Source organism: Elephas maximus, chromosome X (genome assembly GCF_024166365.1).
Source record: "Elephas maximus indicus isolate mEleMax1 chromosome X, mEleMax1 primary haplotype, whole genome shotgun sequence".
In the NCBI taxonomy this organism is placed as follows: Eukaryota; Metazoa; Chordata; class Mammalia; order Proboscidea; family Elephantidae; genus Elephas; species Elephas maximus.
Window position 1 is genome coordinate 176,624,085 of NC_064846.1, and position 25,874 is coordinate 176,649,958.

At 43.0% G+C, this 25,874-nt stretch overlaps 1 protein-coding gene across 11 annotated transcripts in view; it reads left to right on the forward strand.

Annotated features, from left to right (window-relative positions):
- Nucleotides 1-25,874, forward strand: part of LOC126069370 (zinc finger protein 208-like) — a 464,532-nt gene that overhangs the window by 102,821 nt on the left and 335,837 nt on the right. For 4 of the 11 annotated variants that reach the window (XR_007515918.1, XM_049872688.1, XM_049872689.1 and 1 more), the window contains exon 6: nt 15,670-16,257. Coding sequence is in view for 10 of the 11 variants with exons in the window: in XM_049872688.1 (XP_049728645.1) it covers nt 15,670-16,257 (588 nt within the window). In the remaining variant the exon portion in view is untranslated. Of the gene's footprint in view, nt 1-752; nt 842-9,356; nt 9,604-12,518; nt 12,646-13,485; nt 13,637-14,483; nt 16,258-25,874 lie in introns of those variants that run through there. The other 7 variants (XM_049872693.1, XM_049872696.1, XM_049872695.1 and 4 more) reach the window with 4 other exon arrangements.

Below are 25,874 nucleotides of genomic sequence, written 5' to 3' on the forward strand. Positions count from 1 at the left end.
AAGACCAGTTTAAACTGTTAAAAGCAGAAATATCACTTTGAGAAATAAGGTGAACCTGACCCAACCAATAGTATTTTCAGTCACCTCATGTGCATAGAAAAGCTGGAAATGAATAAGGAAGACTCAGGAACTGATGCCTTTGAGTTGCCGTGTTGGTGAAGAATAACGAATGTACTATGGACTGCCAGAAAAACGAAGGAATGTGTCTTGGAAGAAGTACAACCAGAATGCTACTTAGAAGCGAGGATGGCGAGAATTCGTCTGACGTACTTTGGCCATTATCAGGAGGGAGAAGTCCCTGGAGAAGGACATCATGCTTGTTAAAGTAGACGAAAGAGAGGAAGACCTTAAATGAGGTGGATTGACACAGTGGCTGCAATGATGGGATCAAGAATAGCAATGGTTGTGAAGATGGTGCAGGACCGGACAGTGTTTGGTTCTGTTCTACGTATGGTCACTATGAGTTGGAACCTACCTGATTGTACCTAAGATCAGCTGTGATTTTGTATGCTTATTTTTTTCCTACTCGTGTGTGCTCTATTAGACAAATAAATTACAAATATTCAATGCTCAATGCTTTCTTGGTTTGAATGCTACCTGGCCATATTACCTGCTTTGCTTGATAAATTCATGAATATTTTCGTTGTTATTTTGTTTTACGTTTTCCCATATGTCCAATGAATGAGATTAATCACTAGTTTCTGTGTTCCTATTGGACTTGTGCTGCTTCTCCTGCCCACCGGAAGCGGAAGTGTGCCTCCTTGGTCGCCGTCCGACCGGTTCCTCCGGTGTGTGGCAGCAACGGCTTCCTGGAGGCGTGTGTGTGTCGCTGCGTGGACAGGTGAGGTGGTGGGCACCAGCGCACCCCAGTGCTGCTTAGGGAGCTGGGAAACAAGCAGGGTCCCGGGTCTCCCGGGCGCCTGGGTCACTCCCTGTGTGTCGGTGCGTGGCCAGGTGAGGTGGTGGGCGGCATGGGAGCCGCGCAGACGTCTGCTGCTGAGGGAGCTGGGAGACTTGAGGGGTCCCGGGCCTCCCGGGCGCCGGGGTCGCTCCCTGTGTGTGTCGGTGCGTGGACAGGTGAGGTGGTGGGAGCCGCTCAGACCTGTGCTGCTCAGGGGCCGGGGAGACATGGAGGGTCCCGGGCCTCCCGGGCGCCGGGGTCGCTCCCTGTGTGTGTCGGTGCGTGGACAGGTGAGGTGGTGGGAGCCGCTCAGACTTGTGCTGCTCAGGGGCCGGGGAGACATGCATGGTCCCGGGTCTCCCGGGCACCTGGGTCGCTCCCTGTGTGTGTCGGTGCGTGGACAGGTGAGGTGGTGGGAGCCGCCCAGACCTGTGCTGCTAAGGAAACGCGGAGACATGCAGGGTCCCGGGCCTCCTGGGGTCTTGGGTCGCTCCCGCCGTCTGAATGGCGCGTCCCCACGTGTTGTGGAGACACAGGTGCGCGGTTACCTTGAGCTGCTCCTCAGCCCTCAGTCACTGCTGGCCCCTGCGTATATTTACCGTTTACTGAGCTGTTTCTGGAGGACTGGGCACGGGGTCGAGGACTTCGTCTAAGGGACCTTCTCTGAGCCTCCAAACACCACTGCCAGGGAGCGACGGTTTGTAACGTTTTACAGAAGTCTAATAATCTCGGAGAAATTTAATACCTCGCCCGTAGACAAATATCTACTCAGTGGTAGTGTCTGAACTCAAATGCAAATCTGTTATTACTTCAAGGGGCATAGTGATCACAGTCTCCCTGCCTGAAACGGCTCCTCTTTCTTTTCTGTCCTTCATCAGGCAGGACTTTTGTTGAGTATTAGTGGTCCCGGGGAAATGAAGATTGTGGCGAGGAATATAACCTCCTCCTTTAATGGGTATATGTATTTAGGACTGATGAACAATCAACAAACATGACTTGGAAATAGTACGTACGTTTAGGAGCACGTTTATCCCAGTTTCAGGAGGAAAACATTTAATACAGGCACCTTTCGAGGAATTCCTGGGGCGTTAAGGCAGAAATTTTCATCACGATTGTGTGAGAAACCATACAGCCAGTCGTAGTTGGTCCGATATAAAATGTGATGTTGCTGAACGGTCTTAATGCAGGCGACGAACGATTTATAGAGATGACACACCCTGGGTGTGTAGTCTGTGCTAGATTGGGTACTGGGAATTGAACTGTAACCTAACCACTCGGGTTCTTGCCCTGTCTTATTAGCCAATTGAAATAAGATGGACACTGATTGCAAGGGCAACAGAAAGTGGCAAGTTTATTGTCTGCACATACAAGGAGCACCTGGGGTCTAGTGACCTTATGGCCACGTGCTGGCTGACTAGGGGAGCTGGGGAGCTTCTTGTTTCCAGTGGCCTCAGGGGCTGGGTTTGGTACCTGGAGTCTTCTGCCTTTAGCCCTCCCCTGCCTATATTGGGGTGGGGGGAGGGTCAGGTGAAGGATGTGATTTCAATCTGTGCATGCTTCAGGGTGTAACTAGGGCTAGTCAATGGACCCAGCCAGTACGTGCTGCGACTTCCTGCTCAAAACAAGCTTGTGGTTAGCAAGACAAAGGGGGTGGGGGGAGGGGTGTTGCCTGGGGTTTCCACTATGGCTGACAGCCTGTTTCAGAACCATTGTTTCTGCTACCAAAGAAGCACAGTCCTTAAAAAGTCCACGGCTTCTTGGAGCACAAAGCCTGCGTATTCCTAGAGTCAGAGCGGTGAAAATTAGGAATGAAGGGAAGGTGGGAGGCCCTTGTAACGCCACTAACCCATATACTTCAGATCTTAGAGGGTCAGCGACACTGCAGTGTTGAAAAGGTCCCTCATCTTGTATAAGAATTATTTTACACAGTGAAAGAGTGAAGTAGGGCGGCCCTGGGTGGCGGAAAAGGTTCAGATTATTAGCGGAAAGGTTGGTGGATTGAACTCACCCAGATGTGCCTTGAAAGACAGGCCTGTCTATGTGCTCCTGAAAGGTCACAGCGCTGAAAACCCTATGGAGCAAATTTCAAGTGTCTATATTTCAGTGTCCTGTTGGAGAAATTATTGAGAGTGCCAGTGCTTAATCTTTTTTAAAGTTGCTATGAATTATAGTTCCTGTTTTGTGTGTACATATATATTTAATTATTATTATGGAAGGAGTCTTTTTTTCACATATTAACCAGGAGATCTAGATCTAATTACCTTAAAAAACCAATTCTTTACACACTGCAGTTCTTGAAATGTGATTTTATTTCTTTAGGTTAGTACAGCCTGAGGTTGGTGTGAAATCTTAGAAATACCAGTTTTCCTCTCTATATCCTCACAGTATCTAAAGCTCCCTCCTTTCACTTACATTCCAACCAAGAAACTAAATTTCTTTCTTTCTTCTTAATAGTGTCATTTCATGGTACCTGTGTGTGTGTGTGTGGTAATATAAATATAACAAGTCTTTTTCCTTTTTCAACCATTTTTACATGCAGAATTCAACGTGAATTGCTTTCACCATGTTGTGCAACTATCACCTCTATCAATTTCCAAGATTTGCCATCACCATTAGAAGAAAGTCAGTGTCGCCTAAGCATTAACTCCCCTCCTCTCTCCCATCTTCCCCTAGTAACGATTTGGTCTCTATATACTTGGCTATTACAGATACTTAAGTGAGATTGTACAAGATTTATACTTTTGTGTCTGACTTGTTTAATTTAGCATAGAGTTTTCAAGATTCATCCATAGCGTAACATTTATGAGAACTTAATCTCTTTTTATGGCCGAATAATATTCTATTTTTTTAATCCATGCGTCTGTTGATGGACATTTGTTTTTTTTTTACACTTTTTTGCTATTTTGAATAGTGGTGTTTGAACATTGGTGTAAAAATAGCTGTTTGCATCCCTACTTTCAAGACTTTTGTGTATCTACTTGTTAGGTATCATTGAGGTAATTTTAGACTCATGGTGAGACCACGTGACAGAGTAGAGCTGTAGTGTAGGGTTTTTTTGCTGTAATTTTAACGAAAGCAAATCATGGCGTCTTTGCCACAGGTGAAAAGTGCCAACTTTTGTTTTCTTTAGTTACATAATTTTATAATTTTGTTGTGGAGAATATACACAGCAAAACATACACCAATTCAACATTTTCTACAGGTACGGTTTACTGACATTGATTATGTTCTTCCAGTCACACAACCATTCTCACTGAACTTTTCTCAGTTGTTCTCCCCTTAACATAAACTCAGTGCTCCCTAGGGTTACTGTCAGCTCTTCTGAGTTGCTGTTGTCAGTTTGATCGCACAGAGACAGTTTTCTAAAGAGCAGAATGCTCAAGGCTCATTGTTTACTACTTAAGCTAAACTATTGTTCGATTTTAAGAAGACTCTAACGGATATTTTTGGTTTAAGGTTTAAAGATGATCGCAGGGCAATAGCTTCAGGGGTTCATCCAACCTTCATGGCTCCAGGAAGCCTGGAGTCCATAAGAATTTGAAATTCTGTTGTGCATTTTCCCTCTTTAGATCAGGATTCTGCTCTAGAAGTTTCGATGAAGATATTCCGTAATGGCAGCCAGGCACTCTCCTGTTCTTCTACTCTCATGGCCAATGAGGCAGCTGTTCATGGAGGCAGTTACCACACATTCCTTATCCTCCTCCTTTTCCTGACTCAACTTTTTCCTTGATTGTTCCAGGTGAATACAGACCAACTTTTGTGCCTTGGATGGCAGCTTGTAAGACCCCAGGCACCACACAGTGAACTAGGAGGTTAAATCACTCAACACGTTATTAGGCCAGTTAACTGGGATGTCCCATGAAAGCGTAACCCTCAACCTCCAAAGCAAGGAACCACGTCCCATGAGGTATATGGTTGTTCATCAGCAGCCTCAACATCTGCTCTTTTTGTTGTTGTTCATACTGTCAGTCTTTTGATTAGCAAGCGGGTACTTAACCATTTGCACCATCTGCGCTCCTATAAATGGAAATTTCTGGGTCATAGGCTATTCGTATGTTTAACATTTTGAAAAACAGGCACACTTTTCCACAGAGGCTGAACCATTTTGCAACCCTCCGGCAATTTCTTCATATTCTCTCCAACTCTTGTTGTTTCTGATAGTAGCCATCCTCCTAGGGATGAGGTGGTGTGTCTTGTGGTTTGGGTTTGCATTTCCCTAATGACAAGGGCATTCATCATCTTTTCATGTGTTTATTGACCATTTGCTTATCATCTTTGGTGAAATGTCTCCTTCAGTTTTTTGCCCAATTTTATAATTGTTGCTGACACTTAGGAGGTCTTTCTCTGTCCTGGATACTAAACCCTTATGGCATGTATGATTCCCAAATGCAGTGAAACCTGTGAAAGCTGGAACCTCTAAGGTGGAAACCTGTCAGAGTAGGAAAACTCAAATATTTTCCATTAAAGAAGTGACCAAAAAGTGGCAAGGCTGCGCTGCGTAAAAGGCGGAAAAATTGCAAGACCCAGAAAAAGAAGGCAATCCTGTCAAATTCCAGCTCTCACAGGTTTCAGTGTATTTTCTCCCATTCTGTAGATTGTCTCTTCCCTTTGTTGAGAGTCTTAATTGATCTGTTTTGTCTTTTATTCCTTGAGCTTTTTGCTATTGTAGCTCAGAATCCATTGTTGAAAGCTAGTGTGTGGAGAAAATAAACGTGCTTCTTTTTTTAAATTGTAAAAATATAGTATGAGTCAAAAACTGTAAAACTGCGTACAGTAAAACCAATTTTTGAACAGCACTTTTAATCTCAACATGGTGTTGAATAATGTGGTGCCTCCTATTTTCCTTCTCTAGAGATAGATATTCTAGGAGTACTCCCATTCTGGATGGGACTTTCCTTTGGAGACATGACTGTTGTCATGTTACTTCATGTCAAATTCAAGCCTTCATTCAAAACTACTGAGTTTTCCTCGGTGAGAATCTAAGAAATGCTCCTCAGATACCATGACAGTATCGGCTTTTTTTTTTTTTTCCAGCGAAGAAAGCTTTCTTCATTTTATTAGATTCTCTTCTCTCTCTCTCTCTCTCTCACACACACACACACGGTAGTCATTTAATTTCTTATTCAACGAAACAGGTTAAACCACATGAAGTTCCCTGTTGGCGTTTTTCAAAGTTACCAAAAAGGCAGGTTCACATGCTTCTTCCAAATACGCCTGAGTGTTTACAAAGATCTAAAGAATTCACTGTAACGTGTACAACTATAAGCAGTGGTTCAGTTAAAATAAGGGATGTCTTCACTCAGGAGAAGTCTTCACACAGCCTTGAAAGTCAAGCAGAAAAAAAGAAGCTTTTCATCCAGAAGTTGACTGTAATTACCAGCCCCTGGTCTGCATCAAGCTTGTCCAGTCCCTTAGTACAGAAACCAAATGTCTGCTGTCAGACGTTAGAATCTGTGCCAGGAGCCATTAATTATTTGCTAAAGGCCTCATCCGTGCCAACACTCTGCTCTTCCTCTCCTTTAGCTTGCAGCTTCAGAAGTGGGAATGCAGCCTGTTTCAGAGGACACAGTGTGATTGTTCGTGGCCAGCAGAAGACGGCCCACAGGATGAGATTCAGGCTCCTGGGTACCAATGGACTCAGACACCAAGTCCTTCCCATAGCCCACCTGGAACACTAAGGACTGTAACGCTCTGAAACCTAACGTGTCCAAGACAGAGCTTTTAAAATCTCACCTGAACAAATCTACTTCTCACCTGGCTTTCCCAGCCGGTAAGCTGCACCAGCCTTCATTCATTCACTGCATTCAGGGAAACAGTCCAAGCTACCGTGAGAGGGGAGCTCCCTTAGGAAGGCAGCTCTGAACTTTCTTCTCCTATTTCTCTTTTCAGAGGAAGTTACAGCCTCCACCCAGCAGCAAGAGGCAGATATCAACAATGTAAACCAAGCCAACTCTCAATCACATCCAGAAAAAATCCACATATTTTACCCTCTCTGGCAAGACCCTCCACATCTGACTTAAATTGAGAACACCCTCATATTTCATAGGCTCTTGACATCTTTTTAGAAAAATCTTTTTCAGACATGTCAACATTTTCCCTGCCTTTCGGCCTTCGCACCAAGTATTTCTGCTGATTAGAGGAAAACTTTTAAACTCTAGGAACCCAATAATTCCTATAATTCTTGTCTCACTTCAAATGTCACCTCTGCAGAAAGTGCCCCTCCTGTCCCCTCAGTTATTCCCACTCATTTCTATGTTTAAATGTCATTGAGGTTTTCAGAACGAGGTAAATCCAGTTGAGGTTGACATTAACCTTCATGATGCAAGTAAAAGCAAACTGAGTGCAATGTTCCATTTCCCTATGTGACAGACTTTTAGCAAGCCCAAAACTATGAAGCTCTGCATTGTGCTGCTGGCAGCTTTCATGCCCTCTCTGCCCTGTTGGTTGCTTAAGGGTCTGGTGAGTTCACTAGAGGTGTGATGCCCATTAGCTGTGTGTTGCTATTTCAATTAAAAGTAATTAAAACTCAAAGTAGAGTTCCTTCTTTGCACTAGTCATATGTTCTGTGGTGAATAGGCACATAGGCCTAGTGCCTACCATATTGGAGTGTACAGAAACAGAACATGTCTATCTTCACATAAAGTACTCTTGGATAGTGCTGCTGAAGACTATATATAACAGGTAATAATCTGTGTGTGTCCTCAATGATCAGTGTCAAAGGCCAGAAGGAACAAGAAGACAAAATACAGAGTGTCTGCCCATAGATTTATCATCTAGCTTGGGAGACAGTTTTAAAGAAAGAATGAAAAACTAAGGATATGTGATATCTGTATTAAAAAGACCTAACCCGAGAGTGAGGTGCAACTGCTTGAAAAGGGAAATTATCTCAGTGAAGATTCAGAAAATGTTTTTTTTTTTAGCTACATGCAGTGTTGTGTAGAGCTGATACCATTTTGTATGGGTGGGGGTGGAAAGAGTATTTCAGTTGGGAAAAATAAATGTGTAAATCCCTGAGACAGCAGAGAACCCAGTATTATCTATTCATTGATGGAAGTCAGAAATGATTAAAGCAGAGAAAACAACAAGTGAGTGGTGAGGTTTGTGTGAGCTGGATTGGAACAGATCGTTTAGAACCGTGCTGAATACTCTGGGCTTTTGGAAGGCCCATGGACAGCCACTGATGGGCACTGAGCATTTCCTATGCCGCAGATAGAATTTGGAAGTGACAACGATGATTGAATGATGTCAGGCAGGAGCTTGTTATGAACAAATTAGGGAGGACTGTGAGGAGGCCTAGACGCGCAGATTGATTGTGAATCAGGAAGATAGCCAGTGATACAATAGAGGTGTGGATGGATAAAGGGCATCCCTTCATAGACTGCTCATTCCTGTACATCACTGAATGCTTCTCACGGTTGACTGTCAATGTGCATAACCCCCGGATCTGGTTGAAATGCAAATTTCGATTGAGAAATTCTGGGATGGGACTTGAGTTTTCCACATACTGAACAAGCTCGTGGTTTATGCTGGAAATACTAGTCGAGAAATAATGATGTGAATTAAAATTAGCGAGCTGTATACAGAAAATAAAAAAAAAGAAGGATAACGTGTAGAGGGGAGACACTGGTGTAAAGATCTTGCAACAGAGAATTCATTGACAGTGAGACCAAGAAATGAAATAGGACTCAAGCTGGAGAGGGAGCAGGGTGAAAAGAAACAGGAAGTGAAGTACGAGACGGGTCCTTCGTGAAAGCATAAAGATTTTCTGATTTATTTGTTGATCTATATCAGGAAGAAAAAGTGTTCAGGAATCCCCCCAGATTTCTCAAAATCTTAGTGAGTGGTGTTCTCATGGTTTGAAAATGAAGGGGGAAAAAATACGAGACAAGTCAAGGGGCAGAAAGAAATGTTAGTTAATTCCAAAGGAACAGAAAAAATACTGATCAGATATTACAGTGTCATAAGTGAGATGAAAAAGTTTTAGGAAGCCACAGTGGAAGGTTTTTACAGCACATAACTTAAAAATAAATGAACCAGGATGAGTTCATTGTCAATATATGAAAAGTATGTTCTTAAAATTTCATCCATGTTAATGTCAGATAACAGTGACATCTGACACCAGGAACAAAGGTACATAGGTAAGCCCACAACTTGAACATTGAATCCCTAAGTCCCTGGAGGAAATCAGGTTCAAGTTTTGTAGCCTGGCCAGGCCTGGTTGCTTCTCATGCTGTGGGAGAGGTAAATTCCTCCATGTGTGATCTTGTTGCAGAAAGGAGAGGCCTGTGGAGCTTCCTGAAGAATGCGGGTGTGTCCTCTGGGGGCTGGAGCCTGTTCTGCCTTTAGTGTAAAGGCCCTCAGGGTGGAGCATTGCCCTGAGCCTGGGAGGAGGCCAAAGGCCTGTCAGTCCGTGCTTCCTCCACACTGTTTCTTCCCCATCCTTCTTCCATTTCAGACCTCAGGTGTGGTGCAGGGAGGACTAGTCCAGTCCAGGCAGCTGGGGACCTCAGGCGACCATCTGGCACATCCATCAATCACAGGGAAGGATTTCAATTGCTGTCACTGGTGTGTGGACCAAACATTATTCATCTGCCTCCAGACTGCCCAGGCCTCTGCTTCCAGTCCTGTCCCTCTTCCTGGAAGTGGCTTCTTGGGGTCAGAGACGTCATTCCATAGACTCCCAGAAGCTGGAGAAGAAAATGGTGAGTTCTACGCAGAACTGGGTTATCCTTAGCATTATGTGGGTGAGGCTGGATCTGAATTGTTGGGGAAGCAGCCGTGTGCTGCGGGACTGTGGTTTCAGTGAAGAAGACAGTGACAGAGGAGGCTGAGGAACTGAGCCCTAGGAGGCACCCTAATACCTTGCTCCACTGTCTCTGGGCCCTTCATCCTTACATACATGGCATTTGAAGATTTGAATACCTGGTGTCAGCTTCCTTATGTGACTCTCAGAGGTAGCATCACACGGTGTTAATATCCCCCCTCCCCCGTCCCGGTTCTTGGTGTTCTGTGTTGAATGACAGAGTCTTCTGTCCTGAATCTGAAGACAGAGGAGCTCTGGCTGTGGAGGCTGAGCCCCGACCCTCTAGAGCCATCCTTGTCCCATGTCTCTGAACAGTGGTCTTGAGTCCCCCTAGGCACTGGAGCACTTTGAGTCTTTAAAGGATTGAGAGGTATCATACCAGTTTCCTCCACTGCTCAAAAGTGTAAAATTACTCAGCATTTCACTAAGATTAAAAGCCAGATTCTTTTCAGTTGCCAACGAGTTCCCCCGAACATGATAAGCCCACTGACCCCAATCACCCCTCCAGATTCCTAAGACGGTTTTTCCTCTGCATTGCATTCGGCTCCAGCCACGCGGGGCCTTTGGCTCTTCCTAAGACATCCAAGACACCTTCACACCTTCTGACCTGTGCTCTGGCTGTTTCCTCCTTCTAGAACGGTTTCTTCTCAGAGACCTGAATTCTTTTATACAACACATTCCCACATGATAGTTATATATACATGTTTATGTATTTAAATTTACTGTCCCCACTCAAAGAATTTACTATCCATGTTCATCGGGGTGTTCGTTTTGTTCACTGCTGTAGCTGCTTTGCCAATGTGCGGTAGCCTCTGTATCAGTAGGACCTGAATGAATTTTAATGAATAAATGTAGCCACAGTTAAGGGTCTGGAGGGAAGAAGTCTTGTCTGAGACACAGGGCTTTGCCAGGAGAAGTATGTCCTGGTTGTAAGAATTGAATAGAATGTTTACCTTTGTCTCCTCTTCCTATTATCCAAGAGGACTTTAGATCATCTACTGGGTTTGGGTCTTTTTTTTTTTTTTTTTTTTTTTATGCTGTTATTGGACGGTAACAGCAAAAATAACAACAAAACTGTATGCATATGGACAGAAATGGAGTTGTCAGCAATTTAGACTTTAAAGAGAAATTGACCTGCATTGTGATCCTGGCTCAGCAGAGTTCCATGTGGGAAACACTGAGGATGTGATTAAATGAACATCTCTAACTTTACTCAGCTATGACCTGTCTGAAATAATATCTGCTTAGAAGAGTCATGAAAGAAAAATCACAGTTGCTCAGTACATGGGACATTTCATCATTATTCTATAATAAATATCAGGGTTTTTGATGAGTTTAAAATATATAACCTCGCCCACTGCAGTGGAGGAGACCTTTGGCTTTGGGCTCTGGTTCAAAGTTGCTGTCATCCGATCATACCAGGACAGATTAGAGATGTCATAGGCTGCTCACGTCACCATTTCCCTGAGAAGAGGAGTCTTCTTTCTCTAAAATTACTCTGTTTCAGCACTGAAGGCGTCTTTTAGCAGCCTTTTCTCTCCTCTTGACACGAGAAACCCAACGGATTGCTGCTGTTTCAGAAAGGTCACTCTTACAGACGAGGGGCTTCCAGTGGTCAGGGTTCAGGTAGTCATGGTTAGGTGCCTTCCAGGGGCTGCGAATGTGAGAGAATTCTAAAGCACAGCCCCTAGAGGCTGGTGTGTAAGTCTATTTCCTAGGCTCCACGGGCAATTTAACCGGTAAACCATCTGCATTTCAGCTTACTTATAAAATTAATTTTTTTGTAGTAGAAGTTATACCTAACAAAATCTTTGTCAATTCAACAGCGTTTACATGTATAGTTTGGTGACACTGATTACGTTCATCATGTTTTACAGTCATCCCAACCAAAAACCAAACCAAGTGCCATCAAGTTGATTCCGACTCCTAGCGACCATATAGGACAGAGTAGAACTGCCCCATAGATATTCCAAAGAGCGCCTGGCGGATTTGAAGTGCCGAGCCTTTGGTTAGCAGCCGTAGCACTTAACCACTATGCCACCAGGGTTTCCAAATGGAAATGGTAACCTTTTGTCACTGAGGAAACACAAGGGCGTGCTGTCCTTGTTTCTGCAGAGGTTTTGCTCCTTGTCATCTTCTAACATTAGACTGTGTTTGTGGACCTATCACATTCCCACCTTGGGCCTTGGTGCTCTCTGTTGAATGAGAGTCTCCTGACCTGAATCAGCCACATGCTTATCTCCAAGAGTTGAAGAAAATATGACCAGCTCAGTGTTTGGGTTGCCAGTGTGTTGATAATTGGCCCCTGGTCCTCCCATGGTTGTGAGAAACAAAAGCAAAACTGCCCTTCTGCAGTGTTTACCAGTTAGTATACATCATCCTGTCTTCACCCTGTGCTTTATGTTTTGTTGAGTGTGTTCTGGTAGGGCTTACGGAAGGAGTGGTAATTGTTTGTTCACAAGGAAGTGAAGATCTGAATGAGAGCATTTCTCTAATGTCTGCTATGTTTTCTAACCATTCCAGAGTGTAAAGAGAGAGGAGAATACGACTGCAATTGGTCACAGTCGAACGGTAGAGAGATAATTTCAGTGCTGGAAGTCCGTGAGACAGAAAGCCATCAGTGAGGAAGTGAATGTAGTTAGTGAAGGGACGAGGCTGATGGCCATACCCTAGAGTAGACCTTGATAGTACACAGAACCTTGTGTCAAATCCCTAAGAATCCTCTGTTCCCCAGGACTGTCAGCCTCACCCTTCATTCTTGTACACACTGAAGTCCATGGTACCTTGCTGATGCAGAATGTGTCAACGTTTTAGGACTCAGTGGTTGTTGAGGATGTGGCTGTGGTCTTTACCCCGGAAGAGTGGGCTTTGCTGGATCTTACTCAGAGGAAGCTCTACAGAGATGTGATGATCGAAACCTTCAGAAACCTGGCCTCAGTAGGTAGGACCAGATTCCTTTTTTTTTTTTTTCGGTTTTCTATTATTCCTTTAGTGAAGAAAACTATTTTACTCATTAAGTTTACTCCAGAATTTGGGCTGAGGAATGAGAATAAATCATTAAATAAAGGAGGCATGGTCCTTTGGCTCACAGAGCTCATGTATCTTGGCTTTCCGTGAGCACAAAGCAGTATGTATTATACTTAGTTTTCATTTCTCTTGTAATTAAAAGCCTTGAGGCTCTTTAAGTGTTGTAAATGTAAGCACTGGCTTTAGGGGTCACTTTGGGGCACAGAGAGTATTGTATTTGGGGACCGTGTAGAGTATTACTGTGTTGATTACAAGTTTGACATGATTATTTTGCTGCAAATCAACCCACACCTGTCTATCTTCAGAGACCCTGAAGAGCAAAGTATTGCCTCAATGTCAAGGAACTCCTCATTACTCTTCACTGTCTTCCCTCATGATAAGCGTTTCTTCCTGAGCACCATGTCAGCTCTACACATTTGTTTTCCCAGGGACACAACTTCACAGAAACCTGAGCTTCCTTTTCTGACTTTAGCAATCCTTTCACAGCTGCAGTTATTTGGATCCTTTTCCTCTTTTAATGTTACATGTATATCGTGTCCAGTATATTTCTACTTAGCTCTAACTACGCTTGTTCATGTCTCCGTCACTGTCAAAGTTCATAGAAGTATGTCCTAGTAAACTGCTTCTAAACCATTGGTAAAGTGCTGAAACAGTGAAATGTGGCTACGTCTTTATTAACAGTGGTCTTTTTTCCCCAAATAATTTCTTTCCATTTGTTTCATATTGCGAACCTCAACTTGAATTCTTGGGTCAGACTTTGGAAACCTTAAGGATGGAGAAAAGTTACCCAGCAAAGATATAATGGTGGGATACATAAAAAATAACACCTGGTCCTCCATGTTAGGAGAAACCTCTGAATCACACAGTAAGAAAGATGATCATAAAAACCAAGAGAGTCGCTTGAGGTGAGTGTCATTCCAACAAGAGAAAACGGTGCTTCTGGAGAAAATCCTAAGTTGTGATGACGTTAAAATACACATTCATATGTTGATGTGTATATACCAAGGCTTCCAACTGTTTCAGAACAGTTCAGTAATTGCAAACATAAAGAAGGATGGTGTACACATTGCATAGCCTGTTGGATTTTGACCTGAGCAGAGAATAGTTGGCAGTGCCCTGCACAAAGACGATGTCCCACTACACTGCTTTGAATGTGTGTTGCTTGTCACAGTCCTGTTATTGAGTGTTCTGCAGCAGGTTCCTGACACTTTTTCGAATTCATGCAGATCAGATTATTGACAGTACTGTGGACAGCGACGCACATTGAAAGCTGTGAGATTGGCTGCCATCTTTGTTCAGGGCTCTGTGGTTTGTTCCCAACACAGGTTGAAATCCGATGGGCAACAGATATCCAACGCGAACACTGCCGTTATTTACGTGGGCAATTGTTGAAGCAATACAAACCAGTTTGAAGCCCTGATATGTGCTTATACATATATAAATATATATATATGTGTACGTATATTGTGTATGTATAAACTTTGCTGAAAACTTACGTGTTCAGAGAATTTTCACAACCTTTTCATAAATGTGTGTCAGACATTGAGTATTTGAAACATATTTCACTTAAACACAATGATCAGAAAGCCTCATATTTTAGAAAAGCAGTGACGATTATGGTACTATTTCTGCTAGATGATTTGAAGTATGAAACAGGAGAGAAGTCAAGCGAAAAACTGCATGTTCGCTTTGTTAGGTAATGGTGAAGTGGAAATAATTGATTTCCAACAACATGTTGCCTGTTTTTAACAGAATTCATACAGTAGAACACCTCCGTGAAAAAAATGGAGACAATCCGTGTGGGAAAACCTTCAGGCGGATTCCAAATCTTACCGTGCAGAAAAGAAATCCTCCAGAAGTAAATCCTTTTGAATGCTCTGACTGTGAAAAAGCCATCATGGATCCCTCATCACATAACCACCATGCCTGTCAGTTTATTGCGTGTAGAGAAGCCTGTGGTGGTACCACTCCTATGAGACCTCTTAGTGGCAAGAAACCCCATAAATGTGAGGTATGTGGGAAGGATTTCATTTGTATCTCAACTCTTAAGAATCCTGTGACAACACTCACTAGTGACAATCAGTATAAATGTAATGAGTATGGGAAAGATTTCTGTAGTTTCTCGTCCTTTTGGACACATGTGAGAGGGCACAACGGTGAATATAAAGAAAGTTCTTCTAGTGACCCTTTATCCCTCCTTTTCTATAACAGAGATAAGCCCTATGAATGTAGGGAATTTAGGAAAGCCTTTAATTTTTCCTCAGCCCTCACTGCACATTTAGGCACTCACAGTGAAGAGAGGCCTTATGAATGTAAGGAACATGGGAAAGCCTTTGGTTGGCCCTCATACCTCACTACACATATAACAACTCACACTGGAGAGAGGCCTTATGAATGTAATGAATGCGGGAAAGACTTTAGGCAATCCTCAAAGCTCATTGTACATAGAAGGATTCAAAGTGGAGAAAGACCTTATGAATGTAAGGAATATGGAAAAGCCTTTAAGTGTTCCTCACATCTCACTAATGATAGAAAAACTCACAGTGGAGACAAGCCATATAAATGTACAGAATGTGCGAAAGCCTTTAGTCAGGCTTCATCCCTTATTACACATATAAGAACTCACAATGGACAGAGGCCTTACGAATGTAAGGAATGTGGGAAAACATTTAGGTATTCTTCTAACTTCACTTCACATATAAGAACTCACAGTGGAGAGAAGCCTTATGAATGTAAGCAATGTGGGAAAGCCTTTAGGCAGTCCTCAGGCCTCATGACACATAGAAGAATTCATACTGGAGAGAGGCCATATGAATGTAAGGAATGTGGGAAAGCCTTTACAGATCCCTCACACCTCACCTCGCATATGCGAACTCACAGTGGAGAGAGGCCTTATGAATGTGAGGAATGTGGGAAAGCCTTTAGTCAGTCAGGAAACCTCACTAAGCATATAAGAACTCACACTGGGCAGAGGCCTTATGAATGTAAGGAATGTGGGAAAGCCTTTAGTCTGCTCTCAACCCTCACTACACATATAAAAATTCACAGTGGAGAGAAGCCTTATGAATGTAAGCAATGTGGAAAAGCCTTTAGCAAGTCCTCAGGCCTCATGACACATAGAAGAATTCATACTGGAGAGAGGCCATATGAATGTAAGGAATGTGGGAAAGCCTTTAGTCACTCAGGAAACCTCACTAACCATATAAGAACTCACAATGGGCAGAGGCCTTATGAATGTAAGGAATGTGGGAAAGCCTATCATCAGCTCTCAAACCTCACTACACATATAAGAACTCACAGTGGAGAGAAGCCTTATGAATGTAAGCAATGTGGGAAAGCCTTTAGGCAGTCCTCAGGCCTCATGACACATAGAAGAATTCATACTGGAGAGAGGCCATATGAATGTAAGGAATGTGGGAAAGCCTTTACAGATCCCTCACACCTCACCTTGCATATGCGAACTCACAGTGGAGAGAGGCCTTATGAATGTGAGGAATGTGGGAAAGCCTTTAGTCACTCAGGAAACCTCACTAACCATATAAGAACTCACAATGGGCAGAGGCCTTATGAATGTAAGGAATGTGGGAAAGCCTTTCGTCAGCTCTCAAACCTCACCACACATATAACAATTCACAGTGGAGAGAAGCCTTATGAATGTAAGCAATGTGGGAAAACCTTTAGGCAGTCCTCAGGCCTCATGACACATAGAAGAATTCATACTGGAGAGAGGCCATATGAATGTAAAGAATGTGGGAAGGCCTTTCGTACTTGCTCTTCTCTCACAAGACATATAAAAACTCATAGTGGAGGACTTAGGAATGTAAGGAGCGTGAGAAAGCCCTTCCCTGTTCATCACACCTCACATCACATATAACATCTCACTGTGGAGAGACTACTCTGTCAAAAGGGGGGTGTTTCATCCTTAATTCTATAATTTCAAACAGCAAATTTCTGAAAGTCAGTGATAAAAGAACAAAGTTTCTCAGTGTGTAACAAAGCAGTACTACCTCCAAGAAGGGGTCATTCGAATTCCTTTGTGCCTATGAAAGTTTCATTTTCACTATGGGCTTGTCCTCATCGGTGTTTGTTACTTTCTCAGTCCAAGCTAAATTTTACCTTTCGGAAAGTCCTTGACTATAACAAATAAGCCTGTAGGGAATAGCCAGGAGGAAATGTGGTTTTACATTTGTTAATACTTTTATGGATGTTATTTTGTATACAATGAAATACACTCTTCTTGTATTTGGTTTAAGAGTGTTTTTTGAAAAAAATTGTATTCCATGGGAATTCCACTTTGGAATATAAGCTGACAGTTCCTTCAAAATCTAAACACAGTCCTCCCATTCTGATCTAGCAGTAACACTCCTAGGTATTTACCCACATGAGTTAAAAACATATATCCATATAAAAACCTGCTCACAAATGTTTATAGCAGCTTTCTACATAATTACAATAATTGAAAGCACCCAAAATGTCATTGAATAGGTAAATGGGTAAACAAATAGTGAGACATCCATTCAACGGTGTATTATTCAGTGATGAAAATAATTCAGCTATCAAGGTAGGAAAAGTTATGGAGGAATCTCAAATCCACACTACGTGAAAGAAGCCGGTCTAGAAAAGCTACATCCTGTGTGATCCCAAGCCTATGGCATTCTGGAAAAGTATGAAGTGTAGAGGCAGTACAAAAATCATTGATTGCCAGGGGTTTGGGGAGAGGCAGGAGGAACGAATAGGTGGAGCCCAGGGAATTTTTACCACTGTGTAACTATTCTGTAGGAAATGTAATGATGGACTGATGACAGTATGCATTTGTCAAAACCTATAGGAGTATAAACACAAAGAGTGAACCCTGATGAAGTCTATGTATTTTAGTTGCAAACCACGTCTCACTATTGATGTGCCCGTTGTTACAAACATATCCCACACCACAGGAATGCAACATGTTAACAATAGGAGAAACACTGGGTGTAGGTGGGATGCATGGGGAGTCTGTACTTGATGCACAATTTTTCAGTAAATCCTCATGTCTCTGAAAACAAAGTCAATTTCAAAACTATGAAAACTATGGCATCCCATTTTTGTTTTGTTTTTATAACAGGGGCTGCAGAATCTATTGAAGTTTCTTATATCTTTTTCGTATGAACTAAGTAGACATCATTTGTTTTTGTTTCTTATAAGTGAATTTAAAAACTATTGTAAAATGCATGTAAAAAATAAATTTTGCCATTTTAACCATCTGAAGTGTACAAATGCATTAGTTACATTCACAATGTTGTGCAACCATCAACCCTCTTTCAAAAATTCTTCATCCCATCCCATTTGGAACAAAGGAGAATGAAGAAAACCAAACACACACAGAAAATTTAGCCCAAGGTACTAAAGGAGTACATGAACCAGAGACTGCACCAGCCTGAGACCAGAACAGCTAGATGGTGCCTGGCTGCCAGCAATGAGTGTCCTACCAGGGAACACAACACAGAGTCTCGGACAAAATGGGATAAAAATGTAGAACAGAGCTCAGATTCATGTTTGAGCAGATTTCATGGTCTGATAGAGACTGGAGGAGCCCCCGAGACCTTGGCCCCCAGACACACTGCAAACTGCTAACTGAAACCATTCTCCAAGCCCACTCATCAGACAAAGATTAGACAGGAGTGTAAAACCGGAAGTAATAAGCATGAGGAATGTGCTTCTTAGTTCAATTAGATTTATAAGACCAAATAGGTAGCTCCTGCCCAAAAGCAGGATGAGAAGGCAGGAAGGGACAGGGAAATTGGTCAAATGGACACAGGGAACCCAGGGGATTCCAACTAATGCCACAAAACAATATCTATGTAAATTTCTTAATAAGAAACTAACTTAAGGTGTAATGTTTCACCTAAAGAATAAGAAAAGTTTTTTTTCATCACCCCAAAGAGAAACTCTGTACCCAACAAGCAATAAGTCCCCATTTCTACTCCCTCCAGCGCCTGGTAACTAATAATAAACTGTTCTCTCTGCCTTTGCCAGTTCTGGACATTTCACATAAACGGAATTGTATGAAATTCGTCCTTTAGTGTCTGGCTTATTTCACTCGTAATATGTGTTCAAGGTTCATCGATCACCTTGCATATAATACCAGAACTTCATTTCTCTTTGTGGTTGAATAAATATTCAATTTCTTCATCAGTGGCATAAGTTGTTGGTGCATAAATTTGAATAATATTTGTATTCACTGTTCTTCCTTGTAGGCATATGGATATTATGGTGTCATTGACAGTGTTGTAATGCAGGATCTTGAAATGTTCTTTTTGATCATGAATGCAATTCCATTCCTCTTCAATTTGTCATTCCTGGCATAGTTGGTCATACGAATGTCTGATGTGTCCCATACCAGTCCATTTCAGCTCAGTAAAACCTAGGATATTGATCTTTATGAGTTCCATTTCATTTCTGATAACTTCCAAAGCTGCAGAATTTCATTAATAACGGTAATGTGGGGCAGCTAACAGGATTGAGAAAATGCTCACCATCACTGCCATTAAAGAAATGCAAATCAAAACTACAGCGAGGCAGGGAGAGAGGGATATTCACTAACTAGACAGCAGACAAAAATGTAGGCGACGGGAAGTACAACTGAAGTAAAGCAAAAGGAATTTCCTCAATACAACCAAAAGCTTCAAAGGCCAGAGTAGTAAGGACAGGTGTCTGGAGACAATGGTTGCAAGGGATGTGTCGGTCAATTGGCATAACAAAATGTATTAAGAAAACAGTCTGCATTCCACTTTGGTGAGAGGCCGCTGGGGTTTTAAACGCTAGGAAGCGGCCATGTAAGATGCATCAATTGGTCTGAACCCACATAGAGCAAAGGAGAATGAAGAACACCAAAGACTCAAGAGAAATACGAGCCCAAGAAACAGGGCCACATAAACCAGAGACTCCACCAGCCTGAGACTCAAAGAACTAGATGGTGCCCAGCTGCTGGTGATCATTGCCCTGGGAGAACACAACAGAGAATACCTGATGGAACAGGACAATAGTGGGATGCAGATCTTCAAATCTCATAAAAAGCCCAGGCTTAATGGTCTGCCTGAGACCTAGGGACCCTGACAGCCAAGGTCCCCGAACCTTTGATAGCCCAAGATTGGAACCATTCCCGAAACCAACTCTACACACAGCGATTGGCCTGGACTATAAGACAATGATGCTGCTGAGGAGTGAACTTCATGGCTCAAGCAGACACATAGGATTATGTGGGCAACTCCTGTGTGGTGGCGAGATGGGAAGGAAGAGGGGGACAGGAGCTCGCTGAATGGACACGGGGAATGCAGGGTGGAGAGGAGGAATGTGCTGTCTCGTTAAGGGGAGCACAGCTAGGACTGCATAGCAAGGTCTGCACAGCTTTTTGTATGAGAGACTGACTTGATGTGTAAACTTTAACCTAAACCACATTAAGTTAAAGAAAACTATGAGCTACCTTCTTACCCCAACATTATTGGCACGTAAGAACAACAACAACAAAAACCCAAAAATCAATGCTGGAGAGGTTGCAGGGATGTTATGGGTTGAATTATGTCCCCCCGGAAATGTATTAACTTGGTTAAGTCATGATTCCCATTATTCTGTGGTTGTCCTCCATTTTGTGATTGTAGTTTTATGTTAAGGAGGATTAGCGTGGGATGTAACACCCTTTACCAGGTCACCTCCCTGATCCAATGAAAAGGGAGTTTCCCTGGGGTGTGGCATGCACCACCTTTCATGAGAGATAAAAGGAAAAAAGTGAGCAGAGAGACAGGGGAACCTCATACCGGAAAGCACTGCCGGGAGCAGAGCGTGTCCTTTGGACCCAGGGTCCCTGCTCAGAGAGGCTTCCAAAGCTGGGATAGATTGAGGAGAAGGCTGATAGTAAAAGCCTTTCCCTGGAGCCGACGTCTCAAATTTGGACTTTTAGCCTACTTTACTGTGAAGAAATAAATTTCTCTTTGTTAAAGCCATCCACTTGTGGTATCTCTGTTATAGCAGCACTAGATGACTAAGACAAGGGACAGTGGAACTCTTATGCACTGCTGGTGAGAATGTAAAGGGGTACAACCATTTTGGAAAACGATTTGGTGCTTCCATAAAAAAACTAGAAATAGAAATACCATAGGATTCAGCAATACCACTCCTAGGAATATACCCTAGAGAAATAAGAGCCATCACGCAAATAGACATACCCATACGCATGTTCACTGCAGCATTGTCTACAATAGCAAAAAGATGGAAATAACCTAAGTGCCCATCGACAGGTGAATGGATGTCTTAGTCATCTAGTGCTGCTATAAGAGAAATGCCACAAGTGGATGGTTTTAACACAGAGAAATTTTATTCTCTCACAGTCCAGAAGGCTAGAAGTCTGAATTCAAGGCACTGTCATCTCCAAGGGAAGACTTTCTCTCTGTGTTGTCATCAGTCTTGCCTTGGTCTGGGAGCATCCCAGTGCAGGAACCTCAGGTCCAAAGGACACACACTGCTGCTGGCACTGCTTTCTTGGCGATATGAGATCCCCATCTCTCTCTGATGGTTTCTCTCTTTTATATCTCAGAAGAGATCGCCTTAAGACACTACCTAGGCTTGTAGACCTCATCAATGTAACTGCCGCTAATTCAGCTTCATACATCATAGTGATAGGATTTACAACACCTAGAGAAATCAGAAGATAAAATGGTAGACAATCATACAAGGGAATGATGGCCTATCGAAATTGAGAGATATTTTGGGGGGGATGCAATTCAACCCATGACAATGGGTAAACAACCTATGGTACCTGAACACAATGGAATACTATGCAAAAATAATGAAGAATGATGAATCTGCGAAACATGTCACAATACGGATGAGTTGGGAGGGCATTTTAATGAGTGAAATGGGTCAATCACAAAAGGACGAATACTGTAGGAGACCACTATTACAAAAACTCATAGGAAGTTTTAAACACAGAAACGATCTCTGATGGTTACAAGGAAAGGGCGAGGAAGGAGAGAAAAACACTAGTGAATAGTTAAGAGGTAGCTTTGATGAAGGCTAAGGCACTAGGGAATACTGGGGAAGTCAGCAGAACTTGATCAAGCCAAGGTCATGGAAACTTCATAGACAAATCCAAATTCCCCGAGGGACCGAATTACCGGACTGAGGGCTAGGGACCACTGACTCATTAATATTTAGCTCAATTGGCATAACACACTTTAAAACGAAAATGTTCTGCATCCTACTTTGTTGAGTAGCATCTGGGGTCTTAAAAGCTCGTGAGTGGCCATCTAAGATGCTCCACTTTTCTCACCTTGTCTGGAGCAAAGAATAATGAAGAACACCACAGACACAAGGTAAAGATTAGTTCAAAGCACTAATGAATAACTACCACAGCCTCCACCAGATAGTCCAGCACAACCAGATGGTGCCCTGATTTCAACACCGACTGCTCTGACAGGGATCACAATAGAGGATCCCAGACAGAGCTGGAGGAAAAAGTAGAACAAAATCCAAACTCACAAGAGAAAACCAGACTTACTGGTCTGACAGAGACTGAGAAACCCTGAGAGTATGGCCCCCAGACAGCCTTTTAACTCAGTACTGAAGTCACTCCTCAGGTTCACTCTTCAGCCAAAGATTAGAAAGGCACCATAAAAAAAAAAAAAGGGAAGTGAATTGTAGAAAGTACGAATCTAGGAAAATTGGAAGTCTCCATTCCTGCTACTATTTTAACACAAGTCCAGTCCCTAATCATATTTCCCAAGATTCCCAGATGGGACAAGTATATAGTCCCCATTTATTTCTTTATAGCCTTATGAAATGTTTTCTTTCTGTTTTGGAGACACTCCCCCTACATCAGTGATTCTCAACTGGGGACCATTTTCCACCTCAGGATATCTGGCAATATCTGGAAACACTGCGAGGGAGGCACGTGCTAATACACTCTAGTGTTTTAGAGGCCAAGGAGGCTGCTGAACATCCTACATGCATCCTGGGGTATGCAGCCCTGGTGGAAGCCGTTGCACGTGGCCAAAAACTGGCCTAACCGTATGGGACAAAATCCAGGGACACATCAAACCTTCCCTTTTACATAACAATAGCCAACATCTACTTGGAACTTCACGTGGTATTTCTTGTGCTGGTGATTTACCATATTAGCTCATTTAATCCTCATATCAACCACATGTGGCACACTTTGTCATAGCCTCTCTTTCCCAGATGAGGAAACTGAGGCACAGGGGAGCTAAGCATATTTCTCAAAACCACCTTCTATTAAGGTGGCATCAAGATTTTTAAGCCAGGAAAGGAAAACCTAACAGTTCACACTATTAACTGCTCTGTTCCATCACCCATGGACACATGTGTCCAGCACAGGACATTGGCCGTGTCTCTGGCAGGAACTCTCACTGTAGAGAAATGTCTGCAGGGCTCCCTTTACGCCTTTGTTCACCAAGTTGTAGATGAAGGGCTTTGTCATGGAAGCGACCACCGTGTACAGAACGGCAAACACCCCTGCAGAAGTGACACACAGACATAAGCAGGCAGGCTTCGTAGAACAAGGAGACAAACGAGAGGTGAGACCCACAGGAGAAAATGTTTTATACTTCCTGTTACGGATCGAATTTGTATCCCCCCAAAGGATGTGTTATAAACCTTAATCCCTATACTTGTGGATATAGTGCTATTTGGGAGTGGGGTTTCTTGGTTATGTTAATGAGGCAATATCAGTGTAAGGTATGTCTTAAGTCAGTCTCTTTCGAGATGCAAAATAATTAGATTGAGCAAGCAGGCGAGCAGAGCTGGGGGAAGACAGATGCCACACCACATGAAGATAACCAAGAAACAGAGATCAGAAGCTGAGAAGAGACAAGGACCTTCCCTCAGAGGCCACAGAGAAAGGAAGTCTTCCCTAGAGCTGGTGTCCTGAATTTGAACTTCCAGCTCCCTAAACTGTTGCAAAAATAGCTTTGTTTGTTACAGCCACCCACTTGTGTTATTTCTGTTATATCAACACTAGACAACTAAGAATTTGTTATGGGACAGTGGGATGCTGCTCTAAAAAATATCTAAAATGCGGAAGTGGTTTTCGAATTGGGTAATAGGAAAAGCCTGGAAGAGTTTTAATGTGCGTAATAGTCAAAGCCTAGATGGTCTTCAAGCGAAGGTCGGTAGAGCTATGGACATCAGAAGCAATTCTGGTGAGGGCTCAGAAAGAAGTGAGGTGAGCCATAGAAAATTCTCCATCATTTTAGAGAATACATATGGTGCCATCAACAGAATGTTGCTAGACATGTGGACATTAAATGTGCTTCTGCTAGTGCTTTAAAAGGTGAACATGTGATTGGACGATGGAGGAGGACTAATTCTTTTTAGGCAACGTCAAGGAGCTTGCCTCAATTATGTCCAAATGTTCTGTGGGAGGCAGACCTTGTAACTGATGACCTGGGATAGAAGGGTGAGGGGATTTCTAAGCAAGGTCTTAAAGAGGTCACATGGTTTCTTCCTACTGCTAATAGTAAAATGCAAGAGGAAAGAGATGGACTTAAAAGTGAACTGTGCAACATGAAAACAGAACTTAAAGGTTTGGAAAATTCTGTTGAACAAACTAAGGACACGTGTCCTAGAATGTTTGTCAAGGATGTGGCTGCAAAAGGAAAGCCCTCTGCCTCTTGGAATTCTACAGGCAAGAAAGTGGGCAGAGGAGCTACATCTGTTGTCCTCCAAAAGAAGAATAATCCCTGCAGCTGCTCTGAGATCAGCAGAAAAGTTGGAAGGAATAGCAGAACCAGGGCTGACTGATTGTCAAATGGTGGAGCCAAGAACTCCTGGGTTTCAAAGGGTGCAGACACACCCTCCTAGGTTTCAAAGACTTAAATCTCCAGCATCTCGGTTTTGACATGTGGGGCTGCCATTCAGTTGTGTCAAGAGGATTGGTCTGCTGCTCAAAGCTGAGGGAGTGGGGTTGCCATGCTCAAGGGGCAGGAGAATGGTGTCTGCCAGGGTCGAGGGGAAATAGTCGCCGCTCAGGTGGACTAGGAGGATAGGGCTACCTAAAGCCAAGGGAGCAGAGTAGCCAACCCAGTGGCCTTGGAAGTTAGGTGTGAAACCCCAAGCCGAGAGACCTCCAACCAGAATCCAGAAAGCATGGCCAACACCCACGCTCTGGAGGGTGGGAACATTGCCCAGATGCTCTCAGGGAACAGAGCATTATTTTCAAGCCTTTAGAAATAATGAAATTTGTTCTGCTGGGTTTTGGACTTGGTTGGTGCCTATTATCCCTTCTTTCCCTCCGATTTCTCCAATCTGTAATGGAAATATTTACCTTGTGCCTATTCCACCATTGTACTTTGGAAACAGATGACTTGTAGTCTAGGTTTCACAGGTTTACAGATGCAAAGGAATTTTGACACATCTTTGATTTTCAGGATTCAGAAGATGAGATTTTGGGCTTGGAGTTGATTTAAGACATTTAGGATGGTGTGACGTGAATGTTTTTTGCATGCGGTGAAGACACGCATTTGGAGGGAGTCAAAAGTGAAATGTTATGTATTGAATTGTGTCGCCCAGAAATCTGTGTTGTAAATCCTAAACCCTATCCCTGTGGTTATAATTCAGTCTGGGAGTGGGTTTTCTCATATTAATGAGACAGTGTTAGTGAAGATATTATGGATCATTTTTGTAATCTCAGAAATCTGTTTTGAGATATAAAAAGAGAAATTTTAAGCAAGCAACCTAACAAACATGCAGAGATCGAGGGAAAGACATGCCAGATCACGTGAAGATCATCAGGGAACAGAGAAACACGACCTGAGACAAGGACTTTCCCCGGAACCCACGGAAAGAGAAAGCATTTCCCTAGAGGCAGCACCCTGAATTTAGGCTTCTAGCCTCCTAAAGTGTGAGAAAATTAATTTGTTAAAGCCAGCCACTTGTGGTATTTCTGTTATAGCAGCTCTAGGTAACAAAGGCACTTCCCTTCCTTTCTTGAGATGCTCAGTATATAATACGCAGTTTGCGCATATATGAAAAGGATCCGAGCAAGAGGAAGAAAAACCATGACGTCTGTCACAATATATAACACAAGTTTGCTGATGAAGGTGTTGGAGTTGGCAAGCTTGAGGACTTTGGTGAGCTCACAGAAATAGCGTGGGA